The 16,385-nt window shown below is 39.0% G+C and overlaps 2 protein-coding genes across 2 annotated transcripts; both read right to left on the bottom strand.

Annotated features, from left to right (window-relative positions):
- Positions 1-33: 33 nt before the first annotated feature.
- LOC108668375 (GRB2-associated-binding protein 2) lies at positions 34-7,065 on the bottom strand. The gene is made up of 4 exons (XM_018155575.2): positions 6,928-7,065; positions 3,920-4,045; positions 1,702-3,510; positions 34-1,326 (listed from the first exon to the last, which is right to left on the bottom strand). Exons 1-4 carry the CDS (start codon positions 6,988-6,990, stop codon positions 982-984), a joined length of 2,343 nt encoding a protein of 780 aa, XP_018011064.1. The 5' UTR covers positions 6,991-7,065; the 3' UTR covers positions 34-981.
- A 675-nt stretch (positions 7,066-7,740) lies between these two features.
- On the bottom strand, positions 7,741-16,376 carry LOC125178865 (very low-density lipoprotein receptor-like; the record flags this gene model as incomplete). The annotated part of the gene is made up of 5 exons (XM_047883622.1): positions 7,741-10,170; positions 10,590-10,718; positions 11,154-11,439; positions 11,820-11,976; positions 16,304-16,376. Coding segments are annotated over 5 exons (1,269 nt in total), but the record flags the coding sequence as incomplete, so codon positions are not given.
- Between the last annotated feature and the right edge of the window lie 9 nt (positions 16,377-16,385).

Below are 16,385 nucleotides of genomic sequence, written 5' to 3'. Positions count from 1 at the left end.
TTAGATAAAGTGTCACTGCAAAGTACTGTGCCTACGGACTCCAGTTTTCACCTGAATAAGTAATTTCTTAGTGGACTGCATTATAGAAGAGTAAGGCTTTTTTTACACTGCTAAGCTTTACATGGCAAAACTAAACTAAAGAATTTGAGGCACGTCGTAAACTCCAAGTATTACTTGGTTGCTGACGCCGTAACAAATGCAGCCTTTTTTGAAAATGTACAGCAGTCTATTCTATGATTACCCGCAAAGGATGCAGAATTATCTTTCCAAAAATTGATGATAATATTAATACATAATAGGTGATGTGATCGGTACATGAAATGGCGACCGCAAGGCAGGACCGGTGAACGTCTCAACTTTTTAAACAAGCAGACGAAGAAAAGCACAAGGTTCCAGTCTAGTTTTGAACACCACATATACTGGGCACTAACACTTTACGTCTCGCGGAATTTATTTTGTCTGTTACGTGTTTATGTCTGAGTAAAGCGACCGAGTATCAGTCTTGCTCTGCCACGTTTTACGGGATTTTTTTACTTAAGGCGAAGGCAACTTACAATGACATGCCAGCGGTGGTACAGAGACAAACAAATGAATAATCGGAAAATAAAAGAAGGACCATCACAGGCCAACAGAAATGTCGTTAAAAGTCTCATTCCGATGGAATGATCATCTAAATATATTTGGCTGACGATGAAAGTCACGAGTGTCTTCGAGTTTACAAAACTAGTTATGCTTTCCACGGCGATTGAATATTCATCTCAATATTCATTAGTAGTCAGCTTTGTGAGATAGTGTGAAGGCAGCTGATAACTGTTGCCTGAAGTAGCTGATATAGCAAAAAGCACATTAAACTCGCTATCAGTATAAAAATGCAGTTATTTATAGTAAGTAGGAATCACAGTAGAAACAAAAGAAGAAAAGAGAATGTTACAGTTTAACTCGAATGTATGACTTGGGTCTATTGAAATGAGGTCTTTTAACTCATGACTGCTTGACCTTGTAAGTCTGGACCTTCTCCTTAACGTGTAGAAGTGCGTCGGTTTTGACAAAGTCCACGGTTTGGTACTCCACCTTCGAGGACTCGATGGCTTTAGTCCCGCTAGTGCTCGGGCGGCTCACATCGATGGCAGCGGAGCTTGATGAACTACCAGTCTTCTTGCCCAGCTGAGTCTTGGATGAACTGAAACTTGGCAAGAAGCTCTTGGTGTTTGACAAATCTGCGGTGCTTATCGCCGTGCTGCCAAGACCTCCGCCACTGTTCAGGTCCAAGTCCAGATACTGGATCTCCGACGGGGGAGACCTCACTGAGTTCGGTGGGTAGAACACCTACGAGATGTTATGGGTCATTTCAGTACTAGGTCATAAATAAATGAAATAAAAAAGTAGGCTCTTAAAATTTCAAAAATAGTGAAAACGTTGGCAATACTTGATGAAATCCAGGTTTGAAGAATAACATGTTCAAAAATACAATATTGGGCCCAAGTAAGATGGGTAGGTAGGTAGACAATATTGGACCTTAATTGGGTGAACAGATGTAAATCACAAACCTGTCTCTCAGACCAGTAACGATAACAGTTAAGCCTGCAGGTGCAAAGCCAAAGATAACAGTTAAGCCTGCATCTGCAAAGCCAAAGATAACAGTTAAGCCTGCACCTGTAAAGCCAAAGATGACAGTTAAGCCTGCACCTGCAAAGCACAGACCTGTTCCTCGGTGACGGCCGAGTTCCTCCAGCTGTGTGCGGACGGTGGCGGCTCCTCATCATCGGCTGGGGGCTGATGAGGCGACGGCAAGGTGGGCGAGGGCGCCGCCCTTACCGCGCCCTGCTGTCGCGCCTTGTCGCCGCCGGTTCTAGGACGGCTCCTAGGAGCAGGTTCTAGGACAAACTCAGGCGTGTTGTTGCCGTACTGGGCATCTGTTGCTGCGCTCATGCCGGTCCTAGGAGGAGGCTTCAAGTTGCGGTCGATGGCAGGAGCTGAGCTGCAGGGAGTGTCCATGCTTGGTGAAGTGTCACAGCCACTCAAACTCGAACCGTCTGAGGACGAAATTTTAGGTTTCAAGCCGCGGTTGATCGTAGGAGGAGGACAAGAGGGAGCTTTGCTTGAACCTCCTATGCCGTTGTTGATGCTCGACAAATTTGTGTAGAGAGCAGGACTGATTCTTGGGTCGTTTTCACCAGCTGTGTGGCTTGACGCGTTTCTGATGTCATAAGAGAACACGCTATCCGAGGTGACGCTAGATGGAACGGCACTTGAATGGCCATAACGCTTAGGAATTACAGAGCCCGCGCTCACTACTTCTGTGGGAAGGGAACGAGGGAAATCGTGCACATCATTGTTGATTGCACTCTGTGTGTTTATGGACGCTACTGAGCTAGACGCAGAGACAGGCGAGGGCTCTGCGTCTGAGTACGAGATAAAATTGCCGTCATGACTAGTAAGCGATGTGGAATTAGACATTTTACTAAATCCAGCGTCAGCCACACTGTTCTTTCGGCTGTTAGGGGCCTTAATGGAGTCTATATTCATGTAGTTTTGTTGTGGGACTTCCAAGTGTGCAGGTTTTGGGGGTCTGGGTGGGGCTTCAGCATCTTCTTGCTTAAGCGGATCCTTGACCATGGTTCTTATAGCATGTGCGGCCAAGTTGCAATCAAAAGCAGTACTTCCATGGTTCTCAGTGCCCCCAAAGAACACGGTGTTGTTGAGCGGCGTTGCTGATGATCGGTCTTCGTCGGTACACACGCTACTGCTGCTGCCAGTGCCCGGTGGTGACACAACTGAACTGTCCTCTGAGTTACTGCCACAGGAGCGGGTGGTACGTCTCCCAAATGGGTTTTGACCGCGCAGGCCTCGCGAGTTTTCTATGGACTGTTGGCTTCCGCGGTGCTTCGAATGGCCACCTTGATGTGGTAATGTTGAGGCGTCACCAAAGTTCTTCCATCCATTAGTTGAAATATTAGCTTCTAATACCAGAGTAGACGTGGAAGATGCGGATGGAACGAGGGTTGAAGACGTTGTATCGTGAGCCGACCGCCCCATGGGAGCAGGAGGAGCCATCTCACTAGGGATGCTCCTGCGGCGGTTACCGCCATGTCCATTATCTGAAGGGGCATTGTTGTTGTCCCTGTTGTTGGAGCTGGGCTTGCGGCCAGTGATACACTCACTTATGGGAATATATGGGCCAGATATATACATATTGGATTCAGCTCTGCCCACCGAGCTTGACAGGAATGCGTGATCGTTTTCAACTGAGATGTTTGTGGACTGGGTAACATGTGGCAGTGGATTTGCAGCAATCTGAGCAGGATGAGGGAAAACAACAGGATTGGAAGCCGTTGCATCGTCTACCTGTGCCTTCAAGCCACATACTTGACAGAGACAGTCTACCCAGTGGTTCATTTCTAGCTCAGTTTGACATCTCAAATAATACACTCGGCTAGGTGTACGGATGTCAAACATGAAATTATTCTCAGATGGATCTTTTTGTGATGCAAAAATAATTCCAGCATCAACCTGCAACAAATACAACAAAATCAATTACCGGTATTTCCATTGTAAATTCAAATCAATAAATTACTTCAAATCCTACCAAAATCAACACATATAAGCTTTATTGCATGTAAGATGGAGACACAAACTTACAGAAACTGAGAATGTTTATTGTTGATTCTAAATCAATAAATTTAATTTAAATCATGAACATTTACACAAACATCTGTATTAATAAACTATTACCCGTTATTAAAAACTGTTGAAAATGTTCAATGTATTCAGTTCCCATGAATTTATGAGTAAGGTATTTTGAAAACTGTTTTGGTTTCCTACAAAATAATAGGCACCAATTATAATCACATAACATGCAAACTTACAAGGAAAAATGATAAAAAAACAAATTAGAAATAAAGCACAGATGAGCTCTAACCTGTTCACACTGATCCAGGTCTATTCTTCCCTTAAGTTTCTTGCGGGTCTTGTCTACATAATATTCAAGAAGGTACTGACCAGGCAGATCCCCTGACCTCAGTACAAACCACCGTGTGTGCCATCTCTGCAGGTAATAAAAAGTGATTTAAAAAAACATTAACAATATCATGGATAAACTAAAAGGATTTAAAAAAACATTAACAATATCATGGATGAACTAATAGCATTGGAGAGAACTCTTGGTATTTCTTACCAATTTTTGCATGGAAAAAAATAAACATAAAAAATTTCTAGCATTAATAATTTGTTACATTGGCTCAACCTATGTGAATAAAATGCCAATTGCGAAGCATCAAGTTCTTATGGTCAGGCACAGGCATAAGAGAATCTATCTATCAGTCAGTGATAGATTGAAGGTGTTACTAAAGATCTCCAGATATATACCTGCCTGCAAACCCAATCATATATATAATGGCAAAGCAAAGACTTTTTTAGACTCTTCCTTTTTGAATCCTACGAGTCATTCTGGAGTCATTTTGAGTGTTTCTGGAAAATTGGGCAAATCAACCAAAGAATGAGGCAAAACTGCCCATGATTGTGGTCAGGATTGGAATTTTCCTACTCATGAATGAAATCTTGTAGCTCCAAAGTGACAAATTTTTTATACAGTTGGACTACGGTATTGCAGTCTGAATGTGCACTTGTCTCAACAATACAATGGTAGATAATTTATCTAGCAGGAATCTCACAGCTCAAAAAAAGTAGGAATGCTCTGGTTACTGCTAAAAGGTTTTATATATTCTATGCCTGATTGTGGTCAATTTCACCCATTTTTGCCACTGTGCAGAGTTTGGCAATTGTGTCAAGGTTTTAGACTCAAACTGTCACCTGTATTATTGAGGATTTGTTGCCAGAAAACCTTAAACCTTCAAGAAATCTTACCAAAAATACATGAAAATAGTTATTCAACAAGAAATGTGTTGGCAAGATTTTACGTAGACATATATTATGATGCTAATGTATCACTAAATGGGATTCTAAGGATTATTATTTTCCTACTTACTACTGAAATATCGCAGCTCCAAAGGGACAAATTTGCAGAACATTTAGAATCTTGTGGCCCATTCCCAATCATGCAGTTTTGATATGAAGTAGATTAGATAAGAAATAATTCATCTAGCAGGAATTTCCCATTTCTGAAAATGTCAGGAAAGCTCTAGAAATAGCTTGAAAGGCAGATATATTCCAGGCCTATCATGAGAGACATTTCAATATTTACCTATTTGCCGTTTTCTCTATACTATGGTATTTTGTGGCACTAATTCAATTTCTTCCATAATAAATACCGTCAAATGGGGTAATAAGTGATGGGTGGGGTAATAAGTGATGGGTGGGGTAATAAGTGATGGGTGGGGTAATAAGGGATGGGCGGGGTAAATCGGGATGCCCGTCCAACATTTCGTAGAAATGTTGTAGTCGCTAAACTAATCAAAAGATTGCAAAACTAAAAATAGTGGCATAAACTTCAACATTTTTACTATGGTACTAGCTATTATGTATAAAGCTAGTTAAGAAATCATACATTTACTATCTCTAAAAAATTGCTGAAAAAAGTGTGAAAAGCGCGATTTTGGAAAAGTACTAAGGTCTGGAGCAAAAAAATATTCACCGTATTAAAAAATTTTACTTACATAAAAGTTGCACACAGGTGTCGGCTTGAAAATGCGATTGACTGAATTTGCCCATCTCATTCCAAAAAAAAGTTGCAGCCATTTCTGTGCAACAGGGTAATAAGGGATACCCACCCAAGGTAATAAGGGACACCCACCCAGGGTAATAAGGGACACCCACCCAGGGTAATAAGGGACACCCCTAAAAATGTATAGGTATACAGTTTAACCTTAGTTAGCAAAGGCTCCAAATAATGCAAAAAAAAAACTATATAATGAGCCTAAATTTGCCTATGAAATGTTTTATGGTAAGAAGTTATTAACAAAAAACCCTCAAAACTGTCCCTTATTACCATACCCAGGATGGTGCCGTTTTCCGCGGATTAATCCGGCGTAAACGAGGCTCCAAGCCCTTCTACTGGCGTACAATGCGGCGTACAAAGAGCTAAAATAACGTTATTGGCGCACACACCCAGCGTACGTCCGCATCTAGCTTGTCTCGACGTACGTCTGCATCTGGGTGATCTGGCTTGTCCCGACGTACGTCCTCATCTGGTTTTGAGCATTTTAGTGCATACTAATGCAATTTAGGGCCTTCTAATGTGATCTAGTGCGTTCTATTAGGATTCATTTTTGCCCCTAATTTTCCTAGTTTGCCTGTAAATAATTATCATTTTCACCTCCAATTTTTTGAAAATTGCCCTTAATATTCCAAATAGGCCATTAAGTAAATCAGTAAAGTATCATGGATACCAACATCATCATGATATACCTAGAACATGGCAGTAGACTCCTACACCTTAAAATAATTTTTTTCAAAATGAACCAGGACAGCCGTTACAAAAATAAATTATCAGGGAAAAATTAATGGGACAGAGAGTAAAATTTGTACAAGAATAAACGCATGAACCAGGACATGACTTATGTCTGAGTATTGAGTAATTATGAAGCAATACAAGACAGAGACCATCAAATAGGTAATAACTTAATAAGGGATAATTTTGAGTGTTTTTGTTGATAACTTCTCATCATGAATCATTTCATTAACGAGTTTGAGCTCATTTTAAAGGGCTTTGTGAGGGCTATTGTATGGCATCTCTGAAAAAATCCATATGCTATATGTAAGGTGCCAAACCCAAAAGAAAAGCATCTCAAAATGGGGCGCTTTACTCAGAATTCTTTCAGACTCAGTGGACTGGAGACTAGAGCCAGATAGCATCTCAAAATGGGGCGCTTTACTCAGAATTCTTTCAGACTCAGTAGACTGGAGACTAGAGCCAGAGGGGCGTTTGCACTTTCCTTTGATAAATAAGTTCAAAAACGCAAATACACTCACCACTTTCAATAGCCTCTTAGGGGGTGGCGATTTCGTGAGCCAACCTTCATGAACAACTTCCATTCTCAAAATCAAAAAAGATAACTCAACTGAATCAACTCATAATTCACAGGAATCAAGTATTGTTGATCAACACGACTAAGGGATCTCAACTTTTACCTTACAAAGGCTTCAATATTTACCCTAAACTCGTGTACGGGAAATTATAACCCCCCAAAAAAGACATTCACTACATTCCGTCAAATTTTTGTATGTTGTAAAAATTGGGTGACAATCAACTTCATCTGCAATCGAAACTTTTGTTTTTATGAAATAAGTATACTGTGAATGATTATCATGGACTCAAATAGGCCAATACCTTAGCACTAATATTACGATGTTATGTTACTATGTATTGAGTTTAAATCAGATATATATGATATATCTGGGCAGTACTGAAACACGTTATTTATATTTTTTATATATATTGTTAAATTAACAAGCCTGAATAGTACTAGTTGCACTGGGTTTTCTCTTTGACCTGGTTTTAGGCTGCCAAGCTGCATGCCACCCGAAGCATGTAAACTAATAATGAAGTTTTCACTCTTTTTTCACTTTGATTTGACCTGCATTACGAGTCGATAGTTATATCAAGTATCACTTGTAACTCAATCTATTCAGGAAGCAGTACTTGAATTCAGGGACCTTGAGTCATAGGAGATTATGGTAAAATTATTCATTTCGTTTCGGAAGAAGCTTAGTGAAACTTATATCAACTGGAGTCAACATTTAATAAGGCAGTTTTTAAGAAAAAATGGAACAATAAAACTATTGTTATCATTCACAGGACACTTTAATACGACGAAAACTCGTGCCTACTAACTCAAAGTTCAAAGGTCTTAATTTCAATGCCACAAAATGATTTGTACTAACCAAACAGAGTAAACCTGTTACGTATTATCCAACCAACAATGCTTAACCTACGTCAAAGGTTCTGACAAAAATTTAACGACAAGATGAAATTATTTCTTGCAAAAAAATGCAATTTCCCCCTTTGCAATATGGTTTGCCCTGCGGTAGGAGAATGATGATTCATGTGGCCCGATGCAGGAAAGAACTCTCTTATTATTCAAAATAAATCTGAATTAAAAATAGAGTTTTGTTCTAGAACGAAACATTTTCTCTCCAGTGACATACAGTGCTTCAGTCCGTTAGCTGAAATATCTAAGTAAAAATATAAACTAATTTCGTCAAATATCCTGGAAGAATTACGATTTTGATGATAATTCGATCACATTTGCAAGTAAGTAGACTCAAATGAAATGAAACAATGTGGCTTCTGTAATTCGCCTCATATGAATTACCGAAAACCGGACGAATAACTATTGCGAGTAAAGTATCGTCAAAAATAATAAGAACAAAATATAATTATAGTGAGCCTTGGTTATGTGATTAAGTTTCGTTTAAATGCGACGCTAGCAATGAGTAAAAAAAATTACGCAACCACATTTATATTGAAATGGCATGCTTGTATTATACGAAAGAGCTCCGATTTCATTAAGAATACAGAAAAATTATTTCAATTAAAATAAATTTGGCTTTATAAAAGTTAGGATGACAACGGGCCAGCCACGCACAGTCCAATGGATTAAAAAAGTCTATAGCGGTAAAACCGGAACTGAGGTCTACGAGAAATAAAGAATTGGACGACTCAACTCAAATATACGAATATCAAATTTAAAAATGTCATAGGTAATTTTAAAGTTAAATTTAGAACCTTTGAGTCAGAAACCTAGAAAACATACAAAGATCATAGGCGTATGATACCATGCATTAGATCAAATTGCCATGAGGCAATATGGCTACACAAGAAAGATTCAAAGCTCACGGCATCTATACAAAACTGCGGCGCCGAGCTGTACTATATATATTGGCACTAAATAAATTGATACTCTAGAAAATTAATAGCACCTTCAAAAGATGCAATGCATCAAAATGAACCATCTTTCCTGGCACTTTTTTCTTTCGCTTGCACGACCGATGTTGAATATTGTTAAATTAAAAACTTCATTTTTCGTGCCCCGTAATTCAGCTTTCAGAAGATCATTGCCTTCACATGCATCTCTCTTGCCAGGCCGTAACAACTAAAATTGATTTATTTACAAAGAAATTAATATACAATAACGATGCACACCCGTGTAGTGAAGAGACAAACTTATATCGTAAAAGTGCATTCCTAGATCGACATTGTGACGGCAAGCTACGAACACACATCTAAATAAATTTAATACTTTAGGAAATTACCGATCATTCAGGCTTGTAGTAAAATTTGGCTCAAAACAGCTCGGGAGAAATAACACTGACATCTATAAAAATTAAGTAGTTAACTACCGGATTTTTTTTTAGATTTAGACAAAATAATTCAAGGCACATGGCTGGGAGGAGAATTTTCTCCACTTTAGGCACAGAGTTTTCAATTGGCACGGCTGGCAATAATGTTGAAGCAAAAGCGTTGGACTCGCATCATTTACGTTCGTTGGCTTTGGTAGCATAGACATAATAGCTTCTTTGACTGCCCATCATTCACAAGAAGATGGAGAATATAAACTTCGTATAATACAAAGAAAATGACATCGGAATTCAGTACCTAGACCTCAATTGAATCACAACGAAGCTTAAAGCCAGCACTACATAACAAAGAGCACAAGACTGACTCAAGGCGCCGTTTGTTCGGTCCTTGGCAGCAACGGGTTCGGGGGAACCTCCTTCCTCTTCCCTGTCTTCTGGCTCTTTCTTATCCTCCTCTACGACCGTGCCCCTGGAAGCATTCGGGTCCCAGTCGTAACCGTGCCTCTGACCGTTACCGCTGTGCTCACCAGTGGTATCCACAGGACGCACAATATCCACTTCAGGAGGGACGATTGGCTTCTCTTCATCGTTGGCTTCCTCGACCTCTTCTAGATTCGTGTCCTCAGGTTGAATACCTGTGTTTTTGATCATGTCCACATAGTCATAGTCATCGTACTTATAATCCTCGACAGAGTTGATGTCATTGTTTTCGTACTCGTCGTCTTCGTTCATTGGTTTCTTTGGACAATCGCGTTCGTCACTGCCGTCGGGGCAGTCGTTGACACCGTCACACATGTTCGCCTTGACGCACACTGCGCTGCCAGGGCACCTGTCAGGGCGGTCCGGAGGGCACGACCGAGCGTCACATTCTAGTTCGTCGTCGCCGTCCGCACATGTGTTCCGACCGTCGCAGACCTGATGTGAGACAAACATTAAGACATCTGGCACTCTATGCGTCGTCACAGGCCTGATATGAAACTAACGGGGAGAAAATTCTTGAAGTACTTAACAACTGCATCACAATACGAGACAAATATAAAAATGCTCATGAACAGCTAAAACAGAATACAAAGTTTATATTAAAATACTCATAAAATACCTAACAAATGAAACAGAAGTCCAGGTTGGTGATTTTTAATGGCGTCATGCAGTATTACAATCTCGTGCAATGCCTCGACTAAAGCGCATGAGCGGTCATCTAAACCACATCTGAAGACTTCTCTCAAATATTCAATAAATGAATTCTTACCGACATCGATTCTTTCGTTTCATCACTAAATGTCAGCCTAAATATAAATTTCAATATGAATTTGATACCATTCAAAATTTATGACCAGTAAAAAATACCCGTCAATACAGCGGCCGTTGTTGCACTTGAAGTTCCGCTCAGGTGGACACGTGAAGTTCGAACAGTTGTGTTCGTCAGAGCCGTCGCTGCAGCCGTCGATGTGGCCGTTACAAACCTGATGGCAAGACAACAACAAATCGAAATTGTCTCCGAAATGTTTTCAATAGAGATATGGTGAATTGTTGTGGAGTTTACTTCGCTTTTAAATTTCTAGTGAATCTGCGATTCAAGCAATCTAGTGACATTATTACTTGGGCGAATTATAAGCAAATGGAAAATGAGAATGAAATTCTAAACGTTCATACGAGAAAGTTACAGGTTAACAAACATTTACCAGTATTTCAATGATGGAAATCCTTAAATTTAAAAACTGAACGGAGTGACACCAGTTAGAAACTCCTACCATTGAACACAAGATGAAACATTTAATACAAACAAAAGAATACCTTGTTTACTTGTTTAACTGGCCTACATCAAGTGCATTAATACTAGAACATAATTTCAATCTCCTATCTTCATCCGATAAAAAATTAGAGAAAAACGGACTCACCGTATCCATGGTGATGCACTCTCCGTTGCCGCACTTGAACGGCCTGTTGACGGGACAGGCAGTTCTGCTGCACTGTATCTCGTCAGTGCCGTCAAGGCAGTTATAAATGCCGTCACACACGGCTGTGTTGTCCACACACATGCCGTAGTCACACTTGAATGACTTGTTACCAGTGCAGCGGTGCAGTCGGTGGCAGTAGTTCAGCGCCTCGTCTTCTCCTTGATCGCAGTCCATGAACTTACCGTCGCAGAGCTTAGACGCCGCGATGCATTTGCCGCTACGGCACCTGCACCAGAATAATAAGAAGGCTGCTGGAGTTTCTAAGTATTTGAGATTAAAAAAGTGCTCCAGAGTCAAAAGTCATGGATTGTTGTTATGTCATTGTCAATCCATGTATTAAATAATAACTCAACTTGTTGTGTCATGGATTGAATAACTCAAATAAGCTTTGTTTCGCACAATCAAGCTTAAAATGTTTCGTAAAACTAAGCTAATTAATTTTTTTGATTGTTTTGTTTTATGAAGTGTAACCAAGCTGTGTTTCTTGTTTCATTCATCAGAACACAGCAAACAAACTGGTTGACTTTGCTATACGAAAAACTGAAGGGAACGACAATGATTTTAAATGTTTAAAACAACAAGTTACAGATAAAAAAAACTATGAACCTAAAAGGCCTCTCCGGAGGGCAAGGAAATCTCTTGCAGAAGTTGAGGTCCTCGTCTTCACCCCCCGGGCACTGGTACTGATCGTCGCAGAGCTCAGAGAGCGACAAGCACAGAGTCGTCGACTCGCACTGCGCAACGCGGTCCGGGGGACATGGTTCTGTCGGACGCCATCAAATGGAGTTTGGATCAACGATACAACGAAACAAATATACTTTAAATTACCTAAATCAATCTTAGCGAGGTCTGGGTGAGACTTCAATATGGAGATGGAGCTAGGGAGATATTAGGAGGAATTAATTGGTTGAATATTAAACATATTTGGCCAAACATGCGTGTTCTGTCGGACGCAATCGGCTTGAGTAAGCAGTGAGTTTTGTGGAAGACTGGAACGTGGAGAATTGGAGATGGAGCTAGGATGATATTAGGAGGAAATAATAGGTTGAATATTGAAACATTCGGCAAAACTCGGCTCTGTCAAACACAATTAAATGGATTTACTAGAGACTTTTGTGGGTGAATGCAGCACGGAGATGAAGCTTGGAGCAATGTTGTGACAAATAATGTGTTCATTATTAAAATACATTCTGTTCAACACGGAGCTGTGTGACGTCATTGAACGGAGTTACCAGGGAGATTTGGGGGAGAGTGGAACAGGAGAATTTGAGATAAGAAAAATGTTGGGGGAAAATAATATTTAAAATATTATAACTGATTCTGTCGAACATAGCCCTGGCGGAAAATAGCCAAGTGTTTAGAGACACAGAAGAGTTTAAACCGGAAAAAAAGGGGCCTCAAAAACCAAAAAATACGATGTCTACTTTACTAAACGAAAAATTAAAACTACTCTGGCGAGGAAAGGACGGCTCTGTTGGTAGACAATATCTCGAGCTACCGCCCGTTAAGGTGTGAGTGAGAATTCAGCGTAAATATTATAAAAATTCTATCTATATTAAACAGCAGTAGAACATGATTATTAGAAGCACAGCCACATGTCCCTTAGTACAAACATACCGAGTGAAGATCTGCAAAGATATCTTCCTCCATCCTTATCAGAAAAGCAAGAACAAATAATGTGTTTTTCGACGCCCAATGTTCTGAACAATAACAAAGGAGTTTTATAGCCAACGAACATATGTTGGCCACAAATTCAAGCAAGTTTTCCTCATAAATAAATATTATGCTGCCGATGATGAGTGATCTAAACGTCCGGACAGAAGAGTCACTTAAATACTCTAATGACTACGCGTTTATCAGTGAATATCTTACTAGAATTAAATACAATGCTGTTGAGGAGCAAAATTTTTCCAACACTTGATTCAAGTTTCATAATATAGGATTCCGTGGGAACGTAGAATAGAATGATTAAGCGAAAAAACAGTGGATCGGATTACGGGAAGTTATCCGAAGTCCTTGTGCATTAAGCGCACGAACTGCTCAGATTATCTACTTGTTAGATAATCTCAGATTATCTACTTAGTCGATAATATCAGATTATCTACTTAGTAGATAATCTGAGAGTACGAGAATAAACGCTCTTAGTAGATAATCTCTTAGTAGATAATCTCTCTACTTACAAGTACAGCTTTAAAAATCATTCGAGAATTCAAAAATAATATTATGATACAAAAATTGGTTTAGTTAAGAAAACATTAATAGTAGGGAACTTTTGTATGTACCTCTCACTGCCTTTTTATGGTTTATTAAGGTAAAGTATCATTGCGGTGCTTAAAGATATATGTTAGTTTCTAGGCTTTGAAATCGATAAGAAGAATATATATCTACAAGCGAGAAAGAAGCTAAGAATAATTTGTAATTTCTCTCTTATTCTTTCAGCTGAGTTAATTTGATCGGGTCGGATTATTGGTAGGTAGTTATTTGTAACCAATTAGCATCTTTGCAATGTTATTATTAAGCGCGTTAGTGTCGCTAATGAGGAGCCAGCAAATGTGTTAGTAAAATTAGCAGCAGTATACAAGCGTAGATTTAGTGCAGACGCTCATTGTATGAAGCAAAAAAAGCTGCAGTTGAAGAAAATTAAAACGAAAAAAAGTACATTAGGTTACTGAATGAACAGAAAAAGATATTATCTATATTAGTGTCAAGAAAGGCAATGTAATAAATTTTCTGGTACATATTTGCGCGTTTCATGCGAAAACCTCAAGCGACTAAATAAATAATTTATCTCATCCAGAGAAGAAAATCAGAGACATCGTGCAACCAACATTTGGAAAAATTTTAAGTTTTGAAGATATCCTTAAAAAGTAATCTGTCGTCTGAGGCAAGATTTTGACAAAGAGCAAAAAATTCAACATGCAGATAACACAAGCAAAAAATCAACAGGCAAAAAATCAATTGATGACAAACAATGTTTAATAATCGAGGCCGCAGGATTTAATAATCAAGGCCGCAACAATTTAATAATCGAGGTCGCGTTAAATCGTTGGAACTGAATAAGCGCGAAATAAAGTTCACAGTTCTCGGCCACAGTTACTTCAGAACGTGTGTCGGTATCTTGCTTGCGTAACCAGATGGCTAAATAATGTTGAAAAATAACATCTGTGAATTTGGTGAGCATAAGGCGGTTGAGAATAACGAGAACAAGAATCTGTAGCAAATTAAAATAAAATATTGAGGTTTCATACGCGCGTTTATTAGTCATACAAAAAGAAGTTCCCAGCAACGAACTCTGAGCGGCAAGCGGCCGCCAAGGTCTAAGATATGGCCTGAAGTTTGGTTTGTTGGATTGCAATGTTGGGATGAAGATGATAAGAGCAGAAATTATAAACCATGAAACGGAATTCTACGGGATTATAAGCATCAAAAGCGACGTACTTCTGAGGAGTAAACCAAATTATAAAAATTGTAAAATATTTCTACGCAGAAAGAAGCATGAGGTGCACCGCGTGTGTCAACGTAACACGAAGAATCGAGTGCAGGTGGGCGCTACAGGAGGAAGGTTTAGAATCAATCAGAGGTTCACGTTTACAGTGAATTTTCTTTTTTTAAAGCAAAAATAAAAAAACACGGGACGACTTTTAGACGTCGAACTCACTTTGCCCTGGCGAGATGGTCCTCACCGTGTCAGCAGACACACATTGGGTGGAGGGGGGATGGCAGAAACCATAGTTAGAAATGTAGGACATGTCAGCTATGTAATAGACTAGTACTAAAGGTACACTAGCTAGGACAAAACGTCTAGTCTAAAACTAGTCTTAATTTCCGTCACATTAGGAAACCATGTTTGCACTAGCGGGTTAACTGTTCTATTGCGATACAATGTTATTTATGGTTGTTCATATTGCGTGAATCACAAGTTCGAAATTTCGTAGCAATTCCATATCAACTTCTTCATGCTGGAAATTCTATAGATAAAATTTAAAATAAACAATAAATAATATCTGAACGCAAGTGAATTTTTGTGTAGAGGGAGACTCGACTAATTTATTGGAGAAAATGAGCAAGGATGAAGGAATGATTTTGTTACTCGGGCTCCACAAGCCGATTGTCAAAAATAAAATTTAATATTTAACATTTGTGATAGAATTTTTTAACAAAAAATTCAGTAGAAAGGTATACATGATAGGCTATATAAATGTACATGAAACTTCCATTACAGAGATGTAATAAGTTTATATAAAGGGAGTGAGTATGGGATGAAGAAACGCACAGGAAGAGGCTAAAAAGGCAGTCAAATGGATCGAAAAATGAAGGGTAAAAAATTGATTAGATTGAAATAACATTCAACGCAAAAAGAGAATAAAAACCACCGAATGAATAATGTATTAGTTTATGTACATTTTTTACAGCTAAATTTCCAATATAAACGACAAGGTTCGAAGTCACGGAAATCATTACCGAGTCTTGTACTAATTTTAATCACTAGTAATGATCGAACTTTTAATTTCGAACTATCGCAAAAAATGTTGCATTTCAAAATTCTACTTGCATAAGTTCCAGCCTAGGTCAAGAAAAATATTGTCAACAGGAATTCTGTCCGGTAATTAGTGTATTAATGAAGACATGAGTGGTTTGTCCGGGAATTACTGTTTCGTTAACGACTTAACCATACAGTTCTCGTCAAGGTTATATGTGTAACAGACGCCTACGAAAATCGACTATAAGGAAACCGATCGAAAAATTGAGTTTATACGCGACAACTGAAGGGTTAACTAATTTCAAATAAAACCTAGCATATTTAATTACCTGGCTTTCAACCAAAGCCAAAAGACTCTTTGATTATTTATTAACTTTTGTTTGTAGTTCATATAGAGTATAATAGAAAATCTATTTGAAACGGAATAAATATAATATATATTTATTATATAAATACTAAATTCGTATTTATGGAACAGGCTTGAGCCTTGGATCCCATTTTGCCCCGTTTATAATCATTTAAAATAAACTCGTGACGATTTAATGACTATAAATAAAAAAGTTAAAAATATGATGAAGATTTCATGCAGAAAATATGGGACGTGACTCACTGCTCCAGCAGGTATCCTCGTCACGGCCGTTCATGCAGTGAACTCGTCCATCACAGAAGCTGTACGAGGACGTGCAGTTGCT

This window comes from Hyalella azteca, unplaced genomic scaffold (genome assembly GCF_000764305.2).
Source record: "Hyalella azteca isolate HAZT.00-mixed unplaced genomic scaffold, Hazt_2.0.2 contig13347, whole genome shotgun sequence".
Lineage (NCBI taxonomy): Eukaryota > Metazoa > Arthropoda > Malacostraca > Amphipoda > Hyalellidae > Hyalella > Hyalella azteca.
The sequence above is the reverse complement of the archived record's forward strand: the minus strand, read 5'-3'. Positions and strand labels throughout refer to the sequence as shown.

What these genes read in the sequence shown, in the direction of transcription:
- LOC108668375 (XM_018155575.2), bottom strand. Translation starts at nt 6,990, where the DNA reads ATGGAAGTTGTTCATGAAGGTTGGCTCACGAAATCGCCACCCCCTAAG. An exon ending in CTAAGAGGCTATTGAAAGTG is followed by an intron (nt 4,046 to 6,927) that starts GTGAGTGTATTT and finishes TATTACCTGCAG; the next exon opens with AGATGGCACACACGGTGGTT. An exon ending in CGGCCGTCACCGAGGAACAG is followed by an intron (nt 1,327 to 1,701) that starts GTCTGTGCTTTG and finishes AACATCTCGTAG; the next exon opens with GTGTTCTACCCACCGAACTC.